The 23257-nt window shown below is 47.2% G+C and overlaps 1 protein-coding gene across 2 annotated transcripts in view; it reads right to left on the minus strand.

Annotated features, from left to right (window-relative positions):
• The window catches only part of LOC139276986 (dysbindin-like), a 67814-nt gene extending 52173 nt beyond the window's left edge, over positions 1 to 15641 (minus strand). Inside the window, exon 1 of one of the 2 annotated variants that reach the window (XM_070894981.1) lies at positions 15476 to 15641. In XM_070894981.1, coding sequence (XP_070751082.1) covers positions 15476 to 15512 — 37 coding nt within the window. In that variant the 5' untranslated portion in view covers positions 15513 to 15641. Of the gene's footprint in view, positions 1 to 14842; positions 14915 to 15475 lie in introns of those variants that run through there. The other variant, XM_070894982.1, reaches the window with a different exon arrangement.
• Positions 15642 to 23257: the final 7616 nt, after the last annotated feature.

Consider the following 23257-nt stretch of genomic DNA (forward strand, 5'->3'; position numbering starts at 1 on the left):
GAGTCCAGTCAATGCCAAGTTGCGCACGTATACCAAAGAACTCAGAACGGTGATTGGCAGTGCCACAATTAAAGTGTTGTATGACGGTGCGGTTCACGAATTATCGCTATGGATTGTCCCAGGCAATGGCCCAACGCTGTTCGGCAGGAACTGGCTTGACAAAATCAGATGGGACTGGAACGACATCAAGGCCTTGTCATTGGATGAAGATACATGTGCCCAAGTCCTGAGCAAGTTCCCCTCGCTGTTCGAACCAGGCATTGGCATCTTCATGGAAGCCAAGGTGCAGATCCACTGGACTCGGTGCAGATCCACTGCAAGACCCGTCTATCATAAAGCTCAGGCAGTTTTGTATATGATGAGGGAGATGGTCAAAATCGAACTGGACAGACTCCAGCGTGAAGGGATCATATCATCAGTTGAATTTAATGAATGGGCCAGCCACATTGTTCCTGTGCTGAAAAGTGATGGCACAGTCAGAATCTGTGGAGACTACAAGGCTACAATCAATAGGGTTTCGAAACAGGATCAGTACCCGTTACCGAAGGCTGGTGACTTGTTTGCAATGCTAGCCGGGGGGAAGTCGTTCACCAAACTGGACATGACGTCAGCTTACGTGACACAGGAGCTGGTCGAGACGTCAAAGAGACTTACTTGCATTAACACGCATAAAGGACTGTTTATTTATCACAGGTGTCCTTTTGGAATTCGCAGTAATATTTCAGAGGAACAAGGGGAATCTACTGAAGTCCATTCCCAGAACCGCCGTGTTCCAAGATGACATCCTGATCACAGGTCATGACTCCGAGGAACATCTGAACAACCTAGAAGAGGTTCTACATTGTCTGGACAAAGGGACTCAGACTGAAATGCTCGAAGTGCATCTTCATGGCACCAGAGGTCGTATTCCTGGGGAGGATAAATTGCTGCTGAGGCATCAGGCCCACGGACGCGAAAACCAAGGCCCGAAAATACTAGAGGACCGCGGGTCTAGCGAGAAGGAGGAACTGAGGGAACTGAGGGAAATCTTTATTAGTCAGTAAATGGTGTTAGGGAAATTGATGGGATTGAAGGCTGATAAATCCCCAGGGCCTGATAGTCTGCATCCCAGAGTACTTAAGGAAGTGGCCCTAGAAATAGTCGATGCATTGGTGGTCATTTTCCAACATTCCATGGACTCTGGATTAGTTCCTATGGATTGGAGGGTAGCTAATGTAACTCCACTTTTTAAAAAAGGAGGGAGAGAGAAAACAGGGCATTATAGACCGGTGAGCCTGACATCGGTGGTGGGGAAAATGCTGGAATCAATTGAAAAAGATGTAATCGCAGCGCATTTGGAAAGCAGTGACAGGATCAGTCCAAGTCGGCATGGATTTATGAAAGGGAAATCATGCTTGACAAATCTTCTAGAGTTTTTTGAGGATGTAACTAGTAGAGTGGACAAGGGAGAACCAGTGGATGTGGTGTATTTGGACTTTCAAAAAGCTTTTGACAAGGTCCCACACAAGAGATTAGAGTGCAAAATAAAGGCACATGGTATTGGAGGTAATATATTGACGTGGAGAGGGAACAGGTTGGCAGACAGGAAGCAAAGAGTGGGAATAAACAGGTCCTTTTCAGAATGGCAGGCAGTGACTAGTGGGGCACCGCAAAGTTCAGTGCTGGGACCCCAGCTATTTACAATATATATTAATGATTTAGATGAAGGAATTGAATGTAATATCTCCAAGTTTGCAGATGACAGTAAGCTGGGTGGCAGTGTGAGCTGTGAGGAGGTTGCTAAGAGGCTGCAGGGTGACTTGGACAGGTTAGGTGAGTGGGCAAATGCATGGCAGATGCAGTATGATGTGGATAAGTGTGAGGTTATCCACTTTGGTGGCAATAACAGGAAGGCAGATTAGTAAAAGGGGAGGTGCAACGAGACCTGGGTGTCATGGTTCATCAGTCATTAAAAGTAGGCATACAGGTACAGCAGGCAGTAAAGAAAGCAAATGGCATGTTGGCCTTCATAGCGAGAGGATTTGAGTATAGGAGCAGGGAGGTCTTGTTGCAGTTTTACAGGGCCTCGGTGAGACCTCACCTTGAATATTGTGTGCAGTTTTGGTCTCCTAATCTGAGGAAGGACATTCTTGCTATTGAGGGAGTGCAGCGAAGGTTCACCAGACTGATTCCTGGGATGGCAGGACTGACATATGAAGAAAGACTGGATCAACTAGGCTTATATTCACTGGAATTTAGAAGAATGAAAGGGGATCTCATAGAAGCATATAAAATTCTGACGGGATTGGACAGGTTAGATGCAGGAAGAATGTTCCCGATGTCGGGGAAGCCCAGAACCAGGGGTCACAGTCTAAGGATAAGGGGTAAGCCATCTAGGACCGAGATGAGGAGAAACTTCTTCACCCAGAGAATTGTGAACCTGTGGAATTCTCTACCACAGAAAGTTGTTGAGTCCAGTTTGTTGGATATATTCAAAAGGGAGTTAGATGTGGCCCTTACAGCTAAAAGGATCAGGAGGTATGGAGAGAAGGCAGGAGTGGAATACTGAAGTTGCATGATCAGCCATGATCATATTGAATGGTGGTGCCGGCTCGAAGGGCTGAATGGCCTACTCCTGCACCAATTTTCTATGTTTCTATGTTTCTATCAAGAATGCACCCAAACCGCAGAATGTGACGGGGCTGCGTTTGTTCCTGGGTCTACTCAACTATTTCGGTAACTTCCTACCTAAATTGAGCACCTTATTAGAACCACTGCATCTGCTGCTAAGAAAAGGTGACAACTGGGTGTGGGGCGCGTCTCAAGACAGAGCTTTTGAGAAAGCCACCAATCTGCTTTGCTCTAACAAGCTGCTGGTACATTATGACCCAAGTAAACGTTTAGTATTGGCCTGTGACGCATTGTCTTATGGAATTGGTTGCGTTGTCCAACAAACTAATGAGTCGGCTAAACTTCAACCATTCGCATATGCTTCAAAAAGTTTGTCTAAAGCGGAAAGAGCCTACAGCATTGTAAAGAAAGAAGCACTAGCCTGTGTGTATGGGGTTAAAAAGATGCATCAGTGCCTGTTTGGTCTTCGGATTGAACTGGAGACAGATCACAATCCGCTCATTTCACTGTTCTCTGAAAACAAAGGTATCATCCCGCATCCAGAGGTGGGCTTATGATGATGTAATTCGCCACAGACCTGGCACTGAGAATTGTGCCGATGCTTTCAGCCATCTGCCATTACCCACACCGGAGATGGAAATGCCACAACCGGCGGACCTATTGTTAGTTATGGATGCTTTTGAGAGTGAAGGAACCCCTGTCACAGCTCAACAAGTTAAGGCCTGGATCAGCCAGGACCCGATTTTATCGGTGGTGAAGAGTTGCATCCTCAAAGGTGATTGGTCTGCCATACCTAAGCAAATGTGTGAAGAGACAAATCCTTACATTCGTCGCAAAGACGAACTGTCTATTCAGTTGGATTGTATACGGTGGGGTAATCGTGTTGTTATGCCCAAGAAAGGGAGAGAGAAATTTGTACTTGAGCTACATAGCACACATCACGGCATTGTAATGATGAAAGCCATCGCAAGCTCTCATGTATGGTGGCTGGGAATTGACTCTGAGCTTGAATCATGTGTGCATCAGTGCAACACTTGCATGCAGCTCAGCAAAGCACCAGCGGAATTGCCGCTGAGTCTGTGGTCATGGCCGTCCAAACCATGGTCCAGGATCCACATAGACTTTGCAGGTCTCTTCCTGGGGAAGATGTTTTTAGTTGTGGTGGATGCATATTTGAAGTGTATAATCATGTCATCCAGCACATCCACAGCTACCATTGAGAATTTCAGTGTCATGTTCGCGACACATGGTCTGCCTGACATTGTTGTTAGCGACAACGGATCGTGCTTCACCAGTCAGGAGTTTCAAGAGTTCATGAAACTCAATGGTACCAAACATGTAAGGTCAGCACCATTCAAACCTGCAGCCAATGGGCAAGCAGAACGTGCTGTCCAAATCATAAAGCAGAGTATGAAGCAGAATATGCAGACCCGCCTGTCATGCATATTGCTTAGTTACAGGACCACACACGCTCACTGGGGTCTCGCCTGCTGAATTAATGATGAAGAGAGGTCTTAAGACCAAGCTATCTCTTGTACACCCTGACTTCAATAATCATGTTGAATATAGAAGACAAAGTCAGCAAGGGTATCACGATCGCGCAACTGTGTCACGCGATATTTCTGCAAATGATCCTGTATATGTTCTGAATTATGGTCGGGGTCCCAAGTGGATCGTTGGTACTGTCATGGCCAAGGAGGGCAACAGAGTATTTATTGTCAAGCTCAAAAATGGGCAAACATGCAGGAAACATATGGATCAGACAAAGCTGTGGCACACAGACGAACTGGAACAAACGGAGGAAGAGACAATCGACAACCAACCAACCTACCCCCAGTCATCAGAGGACTCAGTGGTCATCAGTGAATTGGGACTTTCAATCACTGACATGTTCAATGAAAATGGTCTTTCAATCCCTGACATGCCCATTGCCACTCCCACCAGGTCAGCCACCCAGCCACCAGCCACAACAGACTCTGAACACTCACCCAAGGCTGGAGTTGAACTGAGATGGTCAACCCGAGAGCGTAAAACACCAGACCGTCTCAATTTGTGAAAGACTGTGTTAATAGCTCAGAGCGGGGTGTTGTCATGTATGTACTTTTGGGATCACTAGCCACTAAATGGCATCACTGTTGGAGGCCATTGGGCTGCACGCACGGGTGTGCAGCCCAAGTATAAAAGGTCAGCCATTTTGTTATTAGTCACTTTGGGCCTTAATAAAGCAGAGCCACGGTTATACCTCTTGGAGTTAAACAGTACTCAGTCTAACAGTTATTGCATACACAACACTTACATGATTCAATAAGATCACCTCTCATTCTTCTGAACTCCAATGTGTAGGCCAATCTATCCTCTTAAGTCAACCCCCTCATCTCCAGAATCAACCGAGTGAACCTTCTCTGAACAGCCTCTAATGCAAGTACCTGTATATCCTTCCTTAAATACGGAGACCAAAACTGTATGCAGTATGCAAGGTGTGGCCTCACCAATACCCTGTACGGTTGTAGCAGGACTTCCCTGCTTTTATACTCTATCCCTCTTGCAATAAAGGCCAACATTCCATTTGCCTTCCTGATTACTTGCTGTAACTGCATACTAACTTTATGTGTTTCATGTATAAGGACCCCCAGGTCTCTGTACTGCAGCACTTTGCAATTTTTCTCCATTTAAATTATAATTTGCTTTTCTATTTTTTCTGCCAAAGTGGATAACCTCATATTTTCCCACATTATACTCAATCTGCCAAATGTTTGCCCACTCACTTAGCCTGTCTATATCCCTTTGCAGATTCTTTGCGTCCTCCTCATAATTTGCTTTCCCACCCATCTTTGTATCATCAGCAAACTTGGTTACATTACACTCGGTCCCTTCATCCAAGTCATTAATATAGATTGTAAATAGTTGAAGCCCCAGCACCGATCCCTGTGGCATCCCACTAGTTACTGTTTGCCAACTGGAAAATGACCCATTTATGCCGACTCTCTTTTCTGTCAGTTAGCCAATCCTCTATCCATGCTAATATATTACCCCCAACCCCATGAGCTCTTATCTTGTACAGTAACCTTTTATATGGCACCTTATCGAATGCCTTCTGGAAATCCAAATACACCTCACCTTCTGGAAATCCAAATACACCTCACCCACTGGTTCCCCCTTATCCACCCTGCTCGTTACATCCTCAAAGAACTCCAGCAAATTTGTCAAATTATGCTTTTCCAAATGTCCTGCTACTGCTTCCTTAATAATGGACTCCAGCATTTTCCCAATGACCTTTCTCCACATGTTTCAACCCCTGTCAAGCTTTAACATATCAGCCCTTATTAAAACACGTCAGCCCCGCCTAAATCATGTCAGTACCTCCCGAAACATGTCAGCCCCCCAAAACATGTCAGCCCTAACTAAAACACAGGTATCATAGTCATATGAGTCGATTACTGACAGCCTGGGCAGATAGGTGCTGTCTGGGTTGCCTCCTCTTCCTCCTTCTCCTGTTCTGCTTCCTCTTCCAACTCCTCCTCCTCCTCCTCCTCCGCTGATCGATGTATGCCGGTGGCAAGGGCTGTGCCCTCGTGACGGCGAGGTTGTGGAGCATGCAACAGACCACGGTGAATCTTGGGACATGCCCTAGTGAGTACTGCAAGGCTCCTCTAGAGCGGTCCAGGCAACAGGAGTCCTGTTTAAACACCCCAATGGCTGCTCTATCAGATTCCGTGTGTCAGCATGGCTTTCGTTATATGCATTCTGCGAGGGTTGCTTATCAGGCCAGCAAGATCCTGAGCAGGTAGTCAGCGGATAGCTCTTGTTGACCAGTAGTCAGCCTCTGGTTTGTTGTGGTGTCTCAAAGACTGAGGGAATAGCAGACTGGCACACAATAAAAGCACCATGACTGCTGGCAGGATACTGGGCATTCACTATCATGTAGTGCTCAGCACATGGCCTAGACCCAACTGCCTGGGATTTTATTGAGTCTTGTGAACATCACATGACTGGCTAAGCCACTCACAATGCAACTATTTTCGTGTAAAACATTTAAATCAAGTGTCCCTTTTTTAAGGGCACAATCAACAGCTCTTCAACTATTTTAGTTGAAACCATCAATCAAATGCCCCCTTATTAGAGGGGGCACTAAAACCGACATGTAAACAAATTAAATTTTGACCTTCAACTTAATTCAAATTCAAATTTGATTGCCGGGGGTGATGATGCACTCCAGTCCCTCCGATGCCCACCTCTCGCAGAAGGCCACGAGCGTACTGGTGGACACCGCGTGCTCCATCTCCAGGGACACACTGGCTCGGATGTAAACATGGAAGAGAGGCAGGCAGTTGGGCTGAATTACCCCTTGGCCATGCCCAGGAGCAGTCCTACGAGGAGGCCCTCGGACCTACCTGCTCCCCTCCGTACAGGGTGCCCAAAGATCAGGAGTGTGGGACTGAAGTGCAACCAGAATTTGAGGAGCAGCCCCTTTAAATAATGGAATAGGGGCTGAAACCTCACACACTCGATAAAAACATGGAACATGGACTCTTCCAGACCGCAGAAATTACATGTGGCCTGGGAATCCGGGGACCAACTTAAAAACCTATTGCATGGGACTGCTCCGTGCAACACCCTCCAGGCCAAGTCCTCAATAAATAGAAGGAGGACTCCCGCGTAGAGATCATTCTATTGGAGACCCCGCCTCTTCCGGCCAGCAAGATGGTGCGCCATGGTGTGCAACAGCTCTACAACTCTTTTGGTTGTAAACAAATTAACCAAATCAAGTGCCCCCTGATTAAAGGGGGGGGACACTCCAAACATTTTTCAAGTGCCCTTTTTTGTGGGGTTTTTTGTGGGGTTTTTTAGGGTACCAAGAGGCAAATTGTACAAGTGCCCCCTGACTGGGGGGACACTAAAACCCGGCAATAGAACAAATTAAACTTTAAAACATATAAAATCAAATTCAAATTTGGTTGCCGGGGGTGACGATGCACTCCAGTCCCTCCGGTGCCCACCTCTCGCGGAAGGCCGCGAGCGTACCGGTGGACACCGCGTGCTCCATCTCCAGGGACACCCTGGCCCGGATGTAAGCGCGGAAGAGAGGCAGGCAGTCAGGCTGAATGACCCCCTCGACCGCCCGCTCCCTGGACCAGCTGATGGCACCCTTGGCCGTGCCCAGGAGCAGTCCTACGAGGAGGCCCTCGGACCTACCCGCTCCCCTCCGCACAGGGTGCCCAAAGATCAGGAGTGTGGGACTGAAGTGCAACCAGAATTTGAGGAGCAGCCCCTTTAAATAATGGAACAGATGCTGCAACCTCGCACACTCGATAAAAACATGGAACACGGACTCTTCCAGACCGCAGAAATTGCAGCAGTGGATGGTGAACTGGGAGGTGTTACAGATGTTGCCTGCTCCAGCCTGGAAGGATCCTGACACGAAGACATTTAGGACCACAGTCACCTTCACAACCACAGGCAGCGCTGTCCTTCCCTGGTCTGAGGCTGCAGATTTGAATACAAGAGGTGGCAGAGTTCTGTGAGCACCTCCTTTGTAAAGCGCAGATGCCTCACACACTGCTCCTGGCTCAGGCTGAGGTAAGAGAATTGCTCTCGGAAGAGCCTAGGTGGGTAAGGCCTCCTCCTGAGAGCCTTCCGCCCTCTTCTCCTCCTCCCTCTGTGAGCAGCTTGTCCTCTTTGCTGCCTCTGCTCCATCTCCCTGTCCCGCTGCAGGCCAAGGGGTATGAGAACTCGAGCCCCCAGGACTGGGAGCGAGTAGGCCGACCAGAACCGCTGTATTCAGAAACAATGCCTTCCCCACTTGCAGCACCACTCCGTCACCAACTTTAAACAATTCGAGAAAGTTCCAAACATTTCCACCAGCGTACACAGAGCCAGTAGAGATTAATCAGCAACTAACCTTAAAGTGGTTGATGATTTCTTTAAATATTGCTGGTAGATGGACCTTGCTGGTGCTGAACGTATGTTCAGCTGTGCGAGGTTAAGACAGGGCATGAGCTCCAGCGTTGAGGACAAAAATCGCATCGCTGGCAAATCAGCGTTACACACTGCGTACCTCCGCAAACCAACCCTAGTGCCCGCCCTACTGCCTTCAACAAAATGCTGTCCGGCGCGGCCTGCACCATAAATGAGCCGCGCGGTGCAGACACCATTTTTGACACAAAATGGCACCCATAGCACTGAAAGATCGGGCACTGCAGAGTCAAAATTCTAACCTGTCAGGCCCTCCTAAAACATGTCAGACCTTGTAAGACATTATCAGTCCCCCCAAAACATGTCAGCCCCCCTAAACATGTCAGCCCCTCATAAAACACATTAGCCCCCCCCTAAAACATCAGCCCCTCCTAAAACATGTCAGCCCCTCCCTAAAGCAGGTCAGGCCCTTGTAAAACACATTAGCCTCATCTAAAACATGCTAGCCCCCCCTAAATCATGTCAGCCCCTCATAAAACACGTGAGCCCACCTAAAATATGTCAGAGGGAGTGCCAAGAAATAAATGAAATGACTGTGCACTACTTTATACCTGGGCTCACAGGGCAACTGGGTTAACAACAGCAACAAGAACAATATGTATTTATATAGCGCCTTTAACGTAGTAAAACGTCCCAAGGTGCTTCATAGGAACATTATTGTCATGTATTCAACCAGTATTGTAACCCAGGTATAATCTGACCTAAGTTGTACATTGTGAGAACAATGACCACTAGGTGGTGAACTTGTGGGAGACACTCCTAACCTAGACCTTCAGAGATAAAAGGGGAAGCTCCACCCACTGCCTTCACTTGAGTGCTATGAACAGGTCACAGACTGACCTTCTCTCAAGCATGAGCCTCGTGTGTATTTATACTGTATAGTAAGGACGTATCAATTATAAAACAAAATTTGACACCGAGCCACATAAGGAGAAATTAGAGCAGATGACCAAAAGCTTTGTCAAAGAGGTAGGATTTAAGGAGTGTCTTAAAGGAGGAAAGAGAGGTGAAGAGGTTTAGGGATGGAATTCCAGAGCGTCGGACCTAGGGGGCTGAAGGCACGGCCACCAAAGGTGGAGCGATTATAATCAGGGATATAAAAGAGGTCAGACTTGAATGAGCGCAGATATCTCAGAGGGTTGTAGGGCTGGAGGTGGTTACAGAGATAGGGAGGTGTAAGGCTATGGAGGGATTTGAAAACAAGGAAGGGAATTTTAAAATCGAGGCGTTGCTTAACCGGAAGGCAATCTAGCACAGGGGTAATGGGCAAACATAGGGGTAATGGGTGAACAGGATTGGTGTGAGTTAGGACACGGCCAACAGAGATTTGGATGACCTCAAGTTTGCAGCAAATAAATCAGAATAGGTGTCTTCCTTACTCCTGCTCTGATCTTCGTGTCCCTGTATAAGGTGCAGGACCAATCTGTCAGCAGCTCAGTACTGTCTGTACTAAACACAGCGTCAGTCTCATGTCATCACACCCATATAAAGCACCAGTGACAGTAATTTGTCCCTTAATCACCAATCGCAATTGCTTATTGAGCAAATCCTCAGCGCATAAGCTTACATCAGAGTGTTAATGAGTCTAACTTGGCATGTCCCAAAGCGGAGTTAACATTATAACTTCATGTCTGCTCCAGGGACTGAATGACCAACTTCTGTTCCTATGTTCCTCACATAGCCAGTCACTGCCATGCACCATCTTTGTCATGTATCTTACATTATTATATATAACTGTATCCTAACATGCTATACATGACTGTAATAAGATATGACCTGTAACCACCAGCATACCTTACCACCAGGGGTGCACTTGCAAGAGACAGGTATATAAGGGCAGGTCTCAGGCAAGTGCAGCATTTAAGAGCTGTGAAATAAAGGTGCAGGTCTAGAGTGACCTTGACTTCACTACATGCCTCGTGTGAATCTGTACTGAGGGGACAGGACTTTACAGTGGCGACGGGTTACGGGATTACAGAATCCACAGAATGGCGAACAACGGATCAGATGAAAAGTACAATGCAGGAGACAATTGGGAGGACTTTATAGAAAGGCTCCAGCAAAGCTTTGTAACCAAAGACTGGTTAGGCGACGATAAGGCAGACAAGAGAAGAACCCATCTCTTGACCAGCTGTGGCTCGAAAACATACGCTTTAATGAAAGATCTGTTGGCACCCGAAAAACCAGCAAGCAAGTCGTTTAAAGAATTGAGCACACTGGTAAGAGACCACCTGAAGCCAGCGAGCAGCCTACACATGGCCAGACACAGGTTCTACAACTACAGACGCTGTGTGGGCAAGAGCATACCCGACTTCGTGGCGGAACTTCGGAGGTTGGCTAGTTTATGTGAGTTCTTCGATGAACTGAGGAGAGAAATGCTGAGAGACTTTTTCATTGAAGGAATAGGCCACACAGGCTTATTCCAAAAGCTCATAGAGACCAAGAACCTGACCTTAGAGGCAGCAGCACTGGTTGCACAGACATTCTTGATAGGGGAAGAAGAAACGAGGTTGATTTACAATGCAGGTACGACAACTAACGAAATATCGGAACAAGAAGTTCACAGCACTAAACAAGCTGCTACCCCCATACACAGACAAAACCGGGAGAACAGGCTCTCGACAGCAGGCAGAAGCCATCAAGGGCCACAAGTACGGCCGTTAACACCTCATCAACCCACAATGCGAGCAATCAACTACAAACTGAGAGAAGCTCAAGAGAGATCAGCCAGACGCAGCTCATTCTTTGGGAACTGTTTGAACAATAGAACAGGTCTGTGCTGGAGGTGTGAGGGTGGGCACTCGTCAAGGGGATGTCAATTTCAGCAGGCTGTTTGCAGAAATTGTGAATATACAGGGCATTTGGCCCGCATGTGCAAAAAAACGGCAGCTCGGCTGGTATACGAATCGGATGGGTCGGAAAGCGGACCACAAGATGGTGGGGACAGTACCCGGGACACCGGTGTACAGCGGGTCAACACGATCAATGGCCGCTGCTCCTACAACAGGACGCCTCCTATAATGATGAGGGTCCTACTCAACGGGATATCTGTCAACATGGAGCTGGATACGGGAGCGAGTCAATCTCTCATGGGCGCTCAACAATTTGAACGACTGTGGCCGCATAAAAGAGACAGACCAAAACTCACAAGGGTCGACACCAAACTAAGGACCCATACCAAAGAAATCGTACCAGTCCTCGGCAGCGCCATGCTCTCTGTCACACACAAAGGGACAGTGAACCGACTTCCCCTGTGGATTGTCCCCGGAGACCCCCCAGCACTGCTGGGGAGAAGCTGGCTGGCAAAACTAAACTGGAAATGGGATGATGTCCATGCCATGTCATTAGAGGAACGGACCTCTTGCTCAACAGTTATAAAGCGATTTGAACATCTCTTTCAGACAGGTGTGGGCACTTTCAAAGGGGCCAAAGTCAAAATCTACATCACACAGGATGCTAGACCGGTCCATCACAAGGCCAGAGCTGTACCCTATGTGATGAGGGAAAAGATTGAACATGAACTAGACAGGCTTCTGCGGGAAGGCATTATATCACCTGTGGCATTTAGCGACTGGGCAAGTCCTATCGTCCCAGTCATGAAGCCTGATGGATCCGTACGAATCTGTGGGGACTACAAATCTACCATAAACAGAGTCTCCCTACAGGACTAGTACCCGCTGCCCAGAGCGGAGGACTTATTTGCCACATTGGCTGGAGGAAAACTTTACTCAAAATTAGACCTCACATCTGCGTATATGACACAAGAATTGACTGAGGAATCCAAGCTACTCACCACCATCAACACACATAAATGTACAATCGATGCCCATTCGGCATCAGGTCGGCAGCTGCCATATTCCAGCGCAACATGGAGAGTCTGCTCAAGTCCATCCCGGGATGGTTGTAGTTCAAGACAACATACTTATCACGGGCAGGGACACCGACTCCCAACTCCGTAATTTGGAGGAAGTACTAAAGCGGTTGGATCGGGTAGGCCTACGAGTCAAGAAATCCAAGTGCCTGTTTCTCGCACCCGAGGTTGAATTTTTGGGCAGAAGGATTGCCGCTGATGGAATCTGCCCAACAGAGTCCAAAACAAGCAATTCCCCTGGCACCCAGGCCCCGGAATGTCTCAGAACTGTGCGCCTTTCTCGGGCTACTCAATTACTTTGGGAACTTTATGCAGAACTTAAGCACGCTGCTGGAGCCTCTCCACGTGCTACTCAGGAAGGGGTGTGATTGGTTTTGGGGGGACGCCAGGAACGCGCCTTCAATAAGGCACGCAACCTTCTGTGTTCCAACAGTGTTTTGACTTTCTTTGACCCGGGTAAAAAGCTAGTTCTTACATGCGATGCGTCAGCATATGGGGTCGGGTGCGTTTTGCAACATGTCAATAGTGCGGGCAAATTACAACCCATAGCTTATGCCTCCAGGTCACTTTCGCAGGCGGAGCGCAGGTACAGAATAGTAGAGAAGGAGGCGCTCGCGTGAGTGTACGGTGTCAAAAGATGCACCGTTACCTTTTCGGGGCCAAGATCGCGTTAGAAACCGACCACAATCCCCTCACATCCCTCCTATCCGAGAGCAAGGCAATAAACGCCATTGCCTTGGCGCGAATTCAACGGTGGGCACTCATGCTGGCGTCCTACGACTACACAATAAGGCACAGACCAGGCACAGCCAACTGTGCCGACGCGCTCAGCAGGCTACCCCTGGCGACTGCGGAAGGATCTGATGAACAGAACTATGCAATAGTCATGGCAATCAATGCCTTTGAGCCCACAGGTTTGCCCATGACGGCTCGCCAAATCAGAGCCTGGACGGCCAGCGACCCCACGTTATCCTTAGTAAAAAGATGTGTCCTAACCGGTGACTGGGCAGAGGCTCGCGATGCCTGCCCCGAGGAATTAAAACCCTTTCACAGGCGCATGCATGAGCTATCACTACAAGCAGACTGCCTGATGTGGGGCAACCGAGTAGTCATGCCTCTGCGAGGCAAAGAAGCATTTGTCCAGGAGCTCCACTGCGAGCACCCAGGGATCGTTCCCATGAAGGCCATAGCCAGATCCCACGTCTGGTGGCCTGGTATTGACGCGGACCTGGAGCTCTGCGTCCGAAGGTGCACCATTTGTGCCCAACTCAGCAATGCCCCCAGGGACGCTCCACTGAGCCCCTGGCCTACTAAACCGTGGTCATGGGTGCACGTAGACTATGCGGGCCCATTCATGGGCAAAATGTTCCTCGTAGTTATACATGCATTTTCAAAGTGGATCGAATGCACCATTTTAAACTCGAGCACAACCTCCACCACAACCATGTTTGCAACGCATGGAATCCCTGACATATTAATCAGTGACAATGGTCCGTGCTTCACCAGCGCAGAATTCCAAGACTTTATAATTGACCACAGCATAAATCACGTCAAGACGGCACCGTTCAAGCCGGCCTCCAATGGCCAGGCGGAGAGAGCAGTGCAAATCATTAAACAAGGCATACTTAAAATCCAAGGTCCCATGCTGCAGGGTCGCCTGTCGCGACTGCTGCTGGCATACAGATCTCGTCCGCACTCACTGACTGGGATCCCCCCCGCGCAACTGTTGATGAAAAGGACTTTAAAAACAAGGCTCTCATTAATCCTCCCACACATGCACAAAATCGTTGAGGCAAAGCGCCGTAAGCTGACTGAGTACCATGACAGAAATTCGAGGGGGAGATGGAATGAGATAGGGGACAAAGTGTTTGTACTAAACTATGGCGGGGGTCCCAAATGGCTCGCAGTGACAGTAACGGGCAAGGAAGGAAACAGGCTACTGGTAGTACAAATGGACAATGGCAAAACCTGCCGAAGGCATGTAGACCAAGTCAAAAGCAGATTTACCAACAACACTGCAGAACCAGAGGCAGACTACAATGTGGAACTCGCACCACACCTGGTGGACAGACAGAGGGAACAACCTGAGGAAAGGGCAATCCCAACAGACAGCCCAGGCGAGTCAATAACAATCACACCAACCGAAACAGACAGCCCAGGCAAAATACCAACAACCACACCCAAAGAAAAACAGACACCAAGGCAAACAACTGAACCATAACTCAGACGCTCCACGCGAGAGCGTAGACCACCTGAGAGACTGAACTTATAAAGACAATAAGACCTTGGGGGAGGGTGATGTCATGTATCTTACATTATCATATATAACTGTCTCCTAACATGCTATACATGACTGTAATAAGATATGACCTGTAACCACCAGCATACCTTACCACCAGGGGTGCACTTGCAAGAGTCAGATATATAGGACAGGTCTCAGGCAAGTGCAGCATTCCAGAGCTGTGAAATAAAGGTGCAGGTCCAGAGTGACCTTGACTTCACCACATGCCTCGTGTGAATCTGTACTGAGGGGACAGGACTTTACATTCTTCTTAACCCAACCAACTATTGCCACACTCTGTAAGACCCTGTCCTTACCCAGTTTTACAGTAAATCATTGCCACACTCTGTATGACCCTGTCCTTACCCAGTGTAACACCCTGTCACACAGGATACAACATTAACCATACCTTGTCTGTGATTAATTGTGAAATATGACTCTGATTCTATCGGTGCCAGGCTGTGACAACATTCGCCTCTCACACTCTAACACAGCCTGAGTTCCATACTCTCTCTCCAAGGTGCACAGCCAAGCTGTCGGCCGTTTATACTCTAGCTCAGCTCCCATTCGATGCATGCTGGACTGCCGAGGGTTAATGACTGCACCAGCCTCAGCCTTTCTGTTATGAGCTTTAAGTCTAGTCATCTTCCTACATTCCTTTCCAGTGAGCCTTTCTCTGGAACTCTGCAATCAGAGAAAGTACAATCGGGGGGTGGGGAGGGGGGATCGTTCTTACTTACAGGAGGTCCTCTTGCTGGCTGGCCCCTGACCTGACATCTCCACAGGGCAAGAGGGATGTGCGGAAATCTACAGGGCTGGTTAGCAGGTGTCTATGGTGAGCAGCATCACCAGTCCCGGGCAGCTGAGCTGAGGAGACCTCTGGAGGTTGTGGCTGGGCTGGCTGGTGCCCGCTGTCTGACACACAGTATCAACAGCAGCACATAGACCACAAGCTCCTACATCACCGCAGCTAATGTGGCACCAACCATTCCAGACCCACTGCAGAGGGGTTATTGACTGCAGCACACCGCAGCCCTGTGTATTAAACAAACACTCAGCACTCGGCACTGCTTCAGGCTGTTACAGGCTTTTGGCTCTGAGCTGTAAACTCATCTTACTGAGCGAGCCTGGGGTCACACTCAAGGATTACTTCGCCGCCTCCTCTGTGCTCTCCCCCACAGCTGCAGTGTATGAGCTGGGACTGCCAGCCAGCTCCTTAAATCACCTCACTCTGCAGATGCTTCTGTTAACTCTGGTAAGATGTCCCCAACAGTAAACTGAACATACAGGAGCAAGTTATACTGTAAATACCTTTTAGTCTGAGATCCTCCGTCACACACAGAGCCAGCCATCTTACACCATACCACAGTTAGTCATTTTCAACCATTTTTTGGCAACTTTTTCCTTAACAAGGTGACAGATTACTGCTGGAGTGTTGATACAGAGTAAAGCTCCGTCTACACTGTCCCATCAAACACTCTCAGGGCAGGCACAGCACGGGTTAGATACAGAGTAAAGCTCCCTCTACACTGTCCCATCAAACACCCCCAGGGCAGGTACAGCACGGGGTTAGATACAGAGTAAAGCTCCCTCTACACTGTCCCATCAAACACCCTCAGGGCAGGTACAGCACGGGGTTAGATACGGAGTAAAGCTCCCTCTACACTGTCCCATCAAACACCCCCAGGGCAGGTACAGCACGGGGTTAGATACAGAGTAAAGCTCCCTCTACACTGTCCCATCAAACACTCTCAGGGCAGGCACAGCACGGGTTAGATACAGAGTAAAGCTCCCTCTACACTGTCCCATCAAACACTCTCAGGGCAGGTACAGCACGGGTTAGATACAGAGTAAAGCTCCCTTTACACTGTCCCATCAAACACTCTCAGGGCAGGCACAGCACGGGTTAGATACAGAGTAAAGCTCCCTCTACACTGTCCCATCAAACACTCTCAGGGCAGGCACAGCACGGGTTAGATACAGAGTAAAGCTCCCTCTACACTATCCCATCAAACACTCTCAGGGCAGGCACAGCACGGGTTAGATACAGAGTAAAGCTCCCTCTGATCCCATCTGATACAGACCCCAGGAATTTTCTCGGGGATTCTCCCAGGTGTGCGGTGCAAGATTGGTGGAAACCTTGTTGATGTGGTTTACCATGTCCTTCTTCTAAAGTTACAGCATTTGACCAGGAAACCCCCACCCCTAAGAATTTCACCACGATAAGGTGGTTGGTGGAAGGTTTAAAGGGGATTTGTGGGGGGGCTTCTTTACGCAGAGGGTTGTGAGGATCTGCAACTCGTTGCCTGGAAGAGTGGTGGATGCAGAAACTCTCACCACTTTTAAGAGATGGTTGGATGGGCACTTAAAGTGCAGTGACCTGCAGGGTTACGGACCTAGAGCTGGTAATTGGGATTAGACTGGATGACCTTTTGTTGGACGGAGCAGATATAATGGTAAGTACTGCAGGGAATCGAATAAGGCCAGGGTGATCTTCTGGACTAGTTTCGATTGCCTGGATGGGTCAGAGAGGAATTTTTCTAGATTTTTTTCTCCCTGGGTTTTTATCTGGTTTTTGCCTCTCCCAAGAGATCACATGGCTCTGGGTGAGGTGGAGTGCAGAATGTTTCAGTATAAGGGGTGTTGCAGTTGTGTGAGGTGTACTGGTTGGGCTGGGTGCTCTTTGCCTTTTCGTCATTGTTCATTGTTCATAGGTTTATATGTAACCTTCAGATCTGCTGACCAAGGGTCGTGCGGCTCTTTATCGGCCGGCACGGACACGATGGGCCAAAATGGCCTCCTTCTGCGCTGTAAGTTTCTATGTTTCTTTGATTGTAAAACTCCCTCCTACTCCAGGAGATCTTCCTACCTACTGCCTCAGTGTGATAGTCCCTGCACCTGCCATCATGTGGTCTCTCTGAATGGGGGTCATTTTAACTTTAGCCGATAGTGAAAAACGGATGATATCAGATTGGTTTGAATGGAAAGGAAATTCAAGAGAGGTGTTGGACAGGCAGCCAATCTGATATCGGCCAGTTTAACTATCACCAAAAGTTCAAATGATCCGCTAATTGCGTGCTGAATTAGTGCTAATATGGGGTCACTCGGAAGTGCCCAAACATACCTTTTGCAGGCAGGGGAAACTTTCAACACATCACTCTGCACTGAAGCCAGGTCCGGAGGTAACTAGACCTGCCTGAATCACTTAGTTGCTACCTGCTGCCTTATGTGTCAGCCGGCTCAGTTGGTACAGAGATTTGTACTGGGTATAAGAAAGTACTTTTTGAAGTGTAGTCACCGTTGTAATGTAGGAAATGTAGCAGGAAATTTGCATACTGCAAAATCTCACGACAGCAATATCTTTTACAGTCAGAAACGAGAGAATTTATAATGGGGAACAAGGAGATGGCAGTTAAATAAATACTTCCGTTCTGTCTTCACGGAAGAGGACACAAATAACGTCCCAGAAATGCTAGGAAACAAAGGGTCTAGTGAGCAAGAGGAATGAAAGGAAATGATTATTAGTAAGAAAATAGTGCTGGAGAAACTAATGGGACTGAAGGCCAATAAATCCCCAGGGCCTGATGATCTGCATCCCAGAGTACTAAAAGAGGTAGCCATGGAAATAGTGGATGCCTTGGTTGTCATCTTCCAAAATTCTATAGATTATGGAACAGTTCCTGCAGATTGGAGGGTGGCAAATGAAACCCCACTATTTAAAAAAGGAGGGAGAGAGAAAACGGGGAACTACAGAGTGATTAGCCTAACATCAATAGTAGGGAAAATGCTAGTCTATTATAAAGGATATGATAACGGGACACTTAGATGATATCAACGGGATTAGACAAAGTCAACATGGATTTATGAAAGGAATATCGCGTTTGACAAACCTACTGGAGTTTTTGAGGATGTAACTGATAGAATAGATAAGAACATAAGAACATAAGAATTAGGAACAGGAGTAGGCCATCTAGCCCCTCGAGCCTGCTCTGCCATTCAACAAGATCATGGCTGATCTGGCTGTGGACTCAGCTCCACTTACCTGTCCGCTCCCCGTAACCCTTAATTCCCTTATTGGTTAAAAATCTATCTATCTGTGATTTGAATACATTCAATGAGCTCGCCTCAACTGATTCCTTGGGCAGAGAATTCCACAGATTCATAACCCTCTGGGAGAAGAAATTCCTTCTCAACTCGGTTTTAAATTGGCTCCCCCGTATTTTGAGGCTGTGCCCCCCCCCCTAGTTCTAGTCTCCTCTCTGCCTCTATCTTGTCTATCCCTTTCATTATTTTAAATGTTTCCATAAGATCACCCCTCATCCTTCTGAACTCCAACGAGTAAAGACCCAGTCTACTCAATCTATCATCATAAGGTAACCCCCTCATCTCCGGAATCAATCTAGTGAATCGTCTCTGTACTCCCTCCAAGGCTAGTATATCCTTCCTTAAGTAAGGTGACCAAAACTGCACGCAGTACTCCAGGTGCGGCCTCACCAATATCCTATACAGTTGCAGTAGGACCTCCCTGCTTTTGTACTCCATCCCTCTCGCAATGAAGGCCAACATTCCATTCGCCTTTCTGATTACCTGCTGCACCTGCAAACTAACCTTTTGGGATTCATGCACAAGGACCCCCAGGTCCCTCTGCACTGCAGCATGTTGTAATTTTTCCCCATTCAAATAATATTCCCTTTTACTGTTTTTTTTCCCAAGGTGGATGACCTCACATTTTCTGACATTGTATTCCATCTGCCAAACCTTAGCCCATTCGCTTAACCTATCTAAATCTCTTTGCAGCCTCTCTGTGTCCTCTACACAACCCACTTTCCCACTAATCTTTGTGTCATCTACAAATTTTGTTACACTACATTCTGTCCCCTCTTCCAGGTCATCTATGTATATTGTAAACAGTTGTGGTCCCAGCACCGATCCCTGTGGCACACCACTAACCACCGATTTCCAACCCGAAAAGGACCCATTTATCCCGACTCTCTGCTTTCTGTTAGCCAGCCAATTCTCTATCCGTACTAATACATTTCCTCTGACTCTGCGTACCTTTATCTTCTGCAGTAACCTTTTGTGTGGCACCTTATCGAATGCCTTTTGGAAATCTAAATACACCACATCCATCGGTACACCTCTATCCACCATGCTCGTTATATCCTCAAAGAATTCCAGTAAATTAGTTAAACATGATTTCCCCTTCATGAATCCATGTTGCGTCTGCTTGATTGCACCATTCCTATCTAGATGTCCCGCTATTTCTTCCTTAATGATAGCTTCAAGCATTTTTCCCACTACAGATGTTAAACTAACCGGCATATACCTGCCTTTTGTCTGCCCCCTTTTTTAAACAGAGGCGTTACATTAGCTGCTTTCCAATCCGCTGATACCTCCCCAGAGTCCAGAGAATTTTGGTAGATTATAACGAATGCATCTGCTATAACTTCCGCCATCTCTTTTAATACCCTGAGATGCATTTCATCAGGACCAGGGGACTTGTCTACCTTGAATCCCATTAGCCTGTCCAGCACTACCTCCCTAGTAACAGTGATTGTCTCAAGGTCCTCCCTTCCCAAATTCCTGTGACCAGCAATTTTTAGCATGGTTTTGTGAAGACCGAAGCAAAATAATTGTTTAAGGTCTCAGCCATTTCTACATTTCCCATTATTAAATCACCCTTCTCATCTTCTAAGGGACCAACATTTACTTTAGTCACTCTCTTCCGTTTTATATATCGAAAAAAGCTTTTACTATCTGTTTTTATGTTTTGCGCAAGTTTACTTTCGTAATCTATCTTTAATTTCTTTATTGCTTTCTTAGCCATTCTTTGCTGTCGTTTAAAATGTTCCCAATCTTCCACTAACCTTGGATACCTTATACGCATTGGTTTTTAATTTGATACTCTCATTTATTTCCTTGGTTATCCCTTCTCTTACCGCCCTTCTTTTTCACTGGAATATTTTTTTGTTGAGCACTATGAAAGAGCTCCTTACAAGTCCTCCACTGTTCCTCAACTGTGCCACCGTTTAGTCTGTGTTTCCAGTCTACTTTAGCCAACTCTGCCCTCATCCCACTGTAGTCCCCTTTGTTTAAGCATAGTATGCTCGTTTGAGACATTACTTCCTCACCCTCAATCTGTATTACAAATTCATCCATACTGTGATCACTCATTCCGAGAGTATCTTTTACTAGGAGATCGTTTATTATTCCTGTCTTATTACACAGGACCAGATCTAAGATAGCTGGCTCCCTTGTAGGTCCTGTAACATACTGTTCTAAGAAACAATCCCGTATGCATTCTATGAATTCCTCCTCCAGGCTACCCCGTGCGATTTGATTTGACCAATCGATATGTTGATTAAAATCCCCCATGATTACTGCATTCCTTTTTCACATGCCTCTATTATTCCCTTGATTATTGTCCGCCCCACCGTGAAGTTATTATTTGGGGGCCTATAAACTACGCCCACCAGTGACTTTTTCCCCTTACTATCTCTAATCTCCACCCACAATGATTCAACATTTTGTTCATTGGAGCCAATATCATCTCTCACAACTGCCCTGATATCATCCTTTATTAAAAGAGCTACCCCACCTCCTTTCCCTTCTTGTCTATCCTTCCGAATTGTCAGATACCTCTGTATGTTTAATTCCCAGTCTTGGCCACTCAGAAACCATGTTTCAGTAATGGCCACCAAATCATACCCATTTGTAATGATTTGTGGCGTCAACTCATTTACTTTATTTCGAATGCTGCATGTGTTTAGGTAAAGTGTTTTAATACTAGTTTTTAAACCACGATTTTTAGTTTTGACCCCTCCTGCAGCCCCTGTATAGTCATACATATTGTCCCTTCCTATCACCTTGTGGTTTACACTTACCCCAGTGCTACTCTGCTCTGTTGCATCCTGCCTTTTGCATTCTTTCTTGGGTCCTGTTCATCTGCGCTCTCACCCACTCTAACTAGCTCAGAGTCCTCTCCTGGGTTCCGAATACTCCTCGCATTGAGGCACCGAGCTTTCAGGCTTGCCTTTTTATTACACTTTGACCCTTTAGAATTTTGCTGTACATTGGCCCTTTTTGTTTTTTGCCTTGGGTTTCTCTGCCCTCCACTTTTACTCATCTCCTTTCTGTCTTTTGCTTCTGTCTCCATTTTGTTTCCCTGTCTCCCTGCATTGGTTCCCATCCCCCTGCCATATTAGTTTAACTCCTCCCCAACAGCACTAGCAAACACTCCCCCTAGGACATTAGTTCCGGTCCTGCCCAGGTGGAGACCGTCCGGTTTGTACTGGTCCCACCTCCCCCAGAACCGGTTCCAATGCCCCAGGAATTTGAATCCTTCCCTGCTGCACCACTGCTCAAGCCACGTATTCATCTGCGCTATCCTGCGATTCCTACTCTGACTAGCACGTGGCACTGGTAGCAATCCCGAGATTACTACTTTTGAGGTCTTACTTTTTAATTTAGCTCCTAGCTCCTTAAATTCGTCTCGTAGGACCTCATCCCTTTTTTTTACCTATGTCATTGGTACCAATGTGCACCACGACAACTGGCTGTTCTCCCTCCCTTTTCAGAATGTCCTGCACCCACACCGAGACTTCCTTGACCCTTGCACCAGGGAGGCAACATACCATTCTGGAGTCTCGGTTGCGGCCGCAGAAACGCCTATCTATTCCCCTTACAATTGAATCCCCTATCACTATTGCTCTCCCACTCTTTTTCCTGCCCTCCTGTGCAACAGAGCCAGCCATGGTGCCATGAATTTGGCTGCTGCTGCCCTCCCCTAGGGGAGAACCAGTGGATGTAATATATTTGGATTTTCAGAAGGCCTTTGATAAAGTCCCACATAAGAGATTAATGTGCAAAATTAAAGCACATAGGATTGGGGGTAATGTACTGGCATGGATTGAAAATTGGTTAACTGACAAGAAACAGACAGTAGGAATAAACGGGTCTTTTTCAGGATTGTGGGCAGTGACTAGAGGGTACCACAGGGATCAGTGCTTGGGCCCCAGCTATTCACAATATATATAAATGATTTGGATGAGGGAACCAAATGTAATATTTCCAAGTTTGCTGACGACACAAAACTAGGTGGGACTGTGAGTTGTGAGGAGGATGCAAAGACGCTGCAAGGCAATTTGGAAAGGTTGAGTGAGTGGGAAAACACATGGCAGATGCAGTATAATGTGGATAAATATGAAGTTATCCATTTTGGTAGGAAAAACATAAAGACAAAGTATTATTTAAATGGTGATAGCTTGGCAAATGTTGATGTACAAAGGGATCTGGATGTCCTTGTACACCAGTCATTGAAAACAAACATGCAGGTGCAGCAAGCAGTTCGGAAGGCAAATGGTATGTTGGCCTTCATTGCAAGAGAATTTGAGTACAGGAGCAAGGATGTCTTACTACAGTTATACAGGGCCTTGGTGAGTCCGCTTACCTGGAGTATTGTGTGCAGTTTTGGTCTCCTTACCTAAGAAAGGACATTCTTGCCATAGAGGGAGTGCAGCGAA

This window comes from Pristiophorus japonicus, chromosome 12, assembly GCF_044704955.1.
Source record: "Pristiophorus japonicus isolate sPriJap1 chromosome 12, sPriJap1.hap1, whole genome shotgun sequence".
Lineage (NCBI taxonomy): Eukaryota > Metazoa > Chordata > Chondrichthyes > Pristiophoridae > Pristiophorus > Pristiophorus japonicus.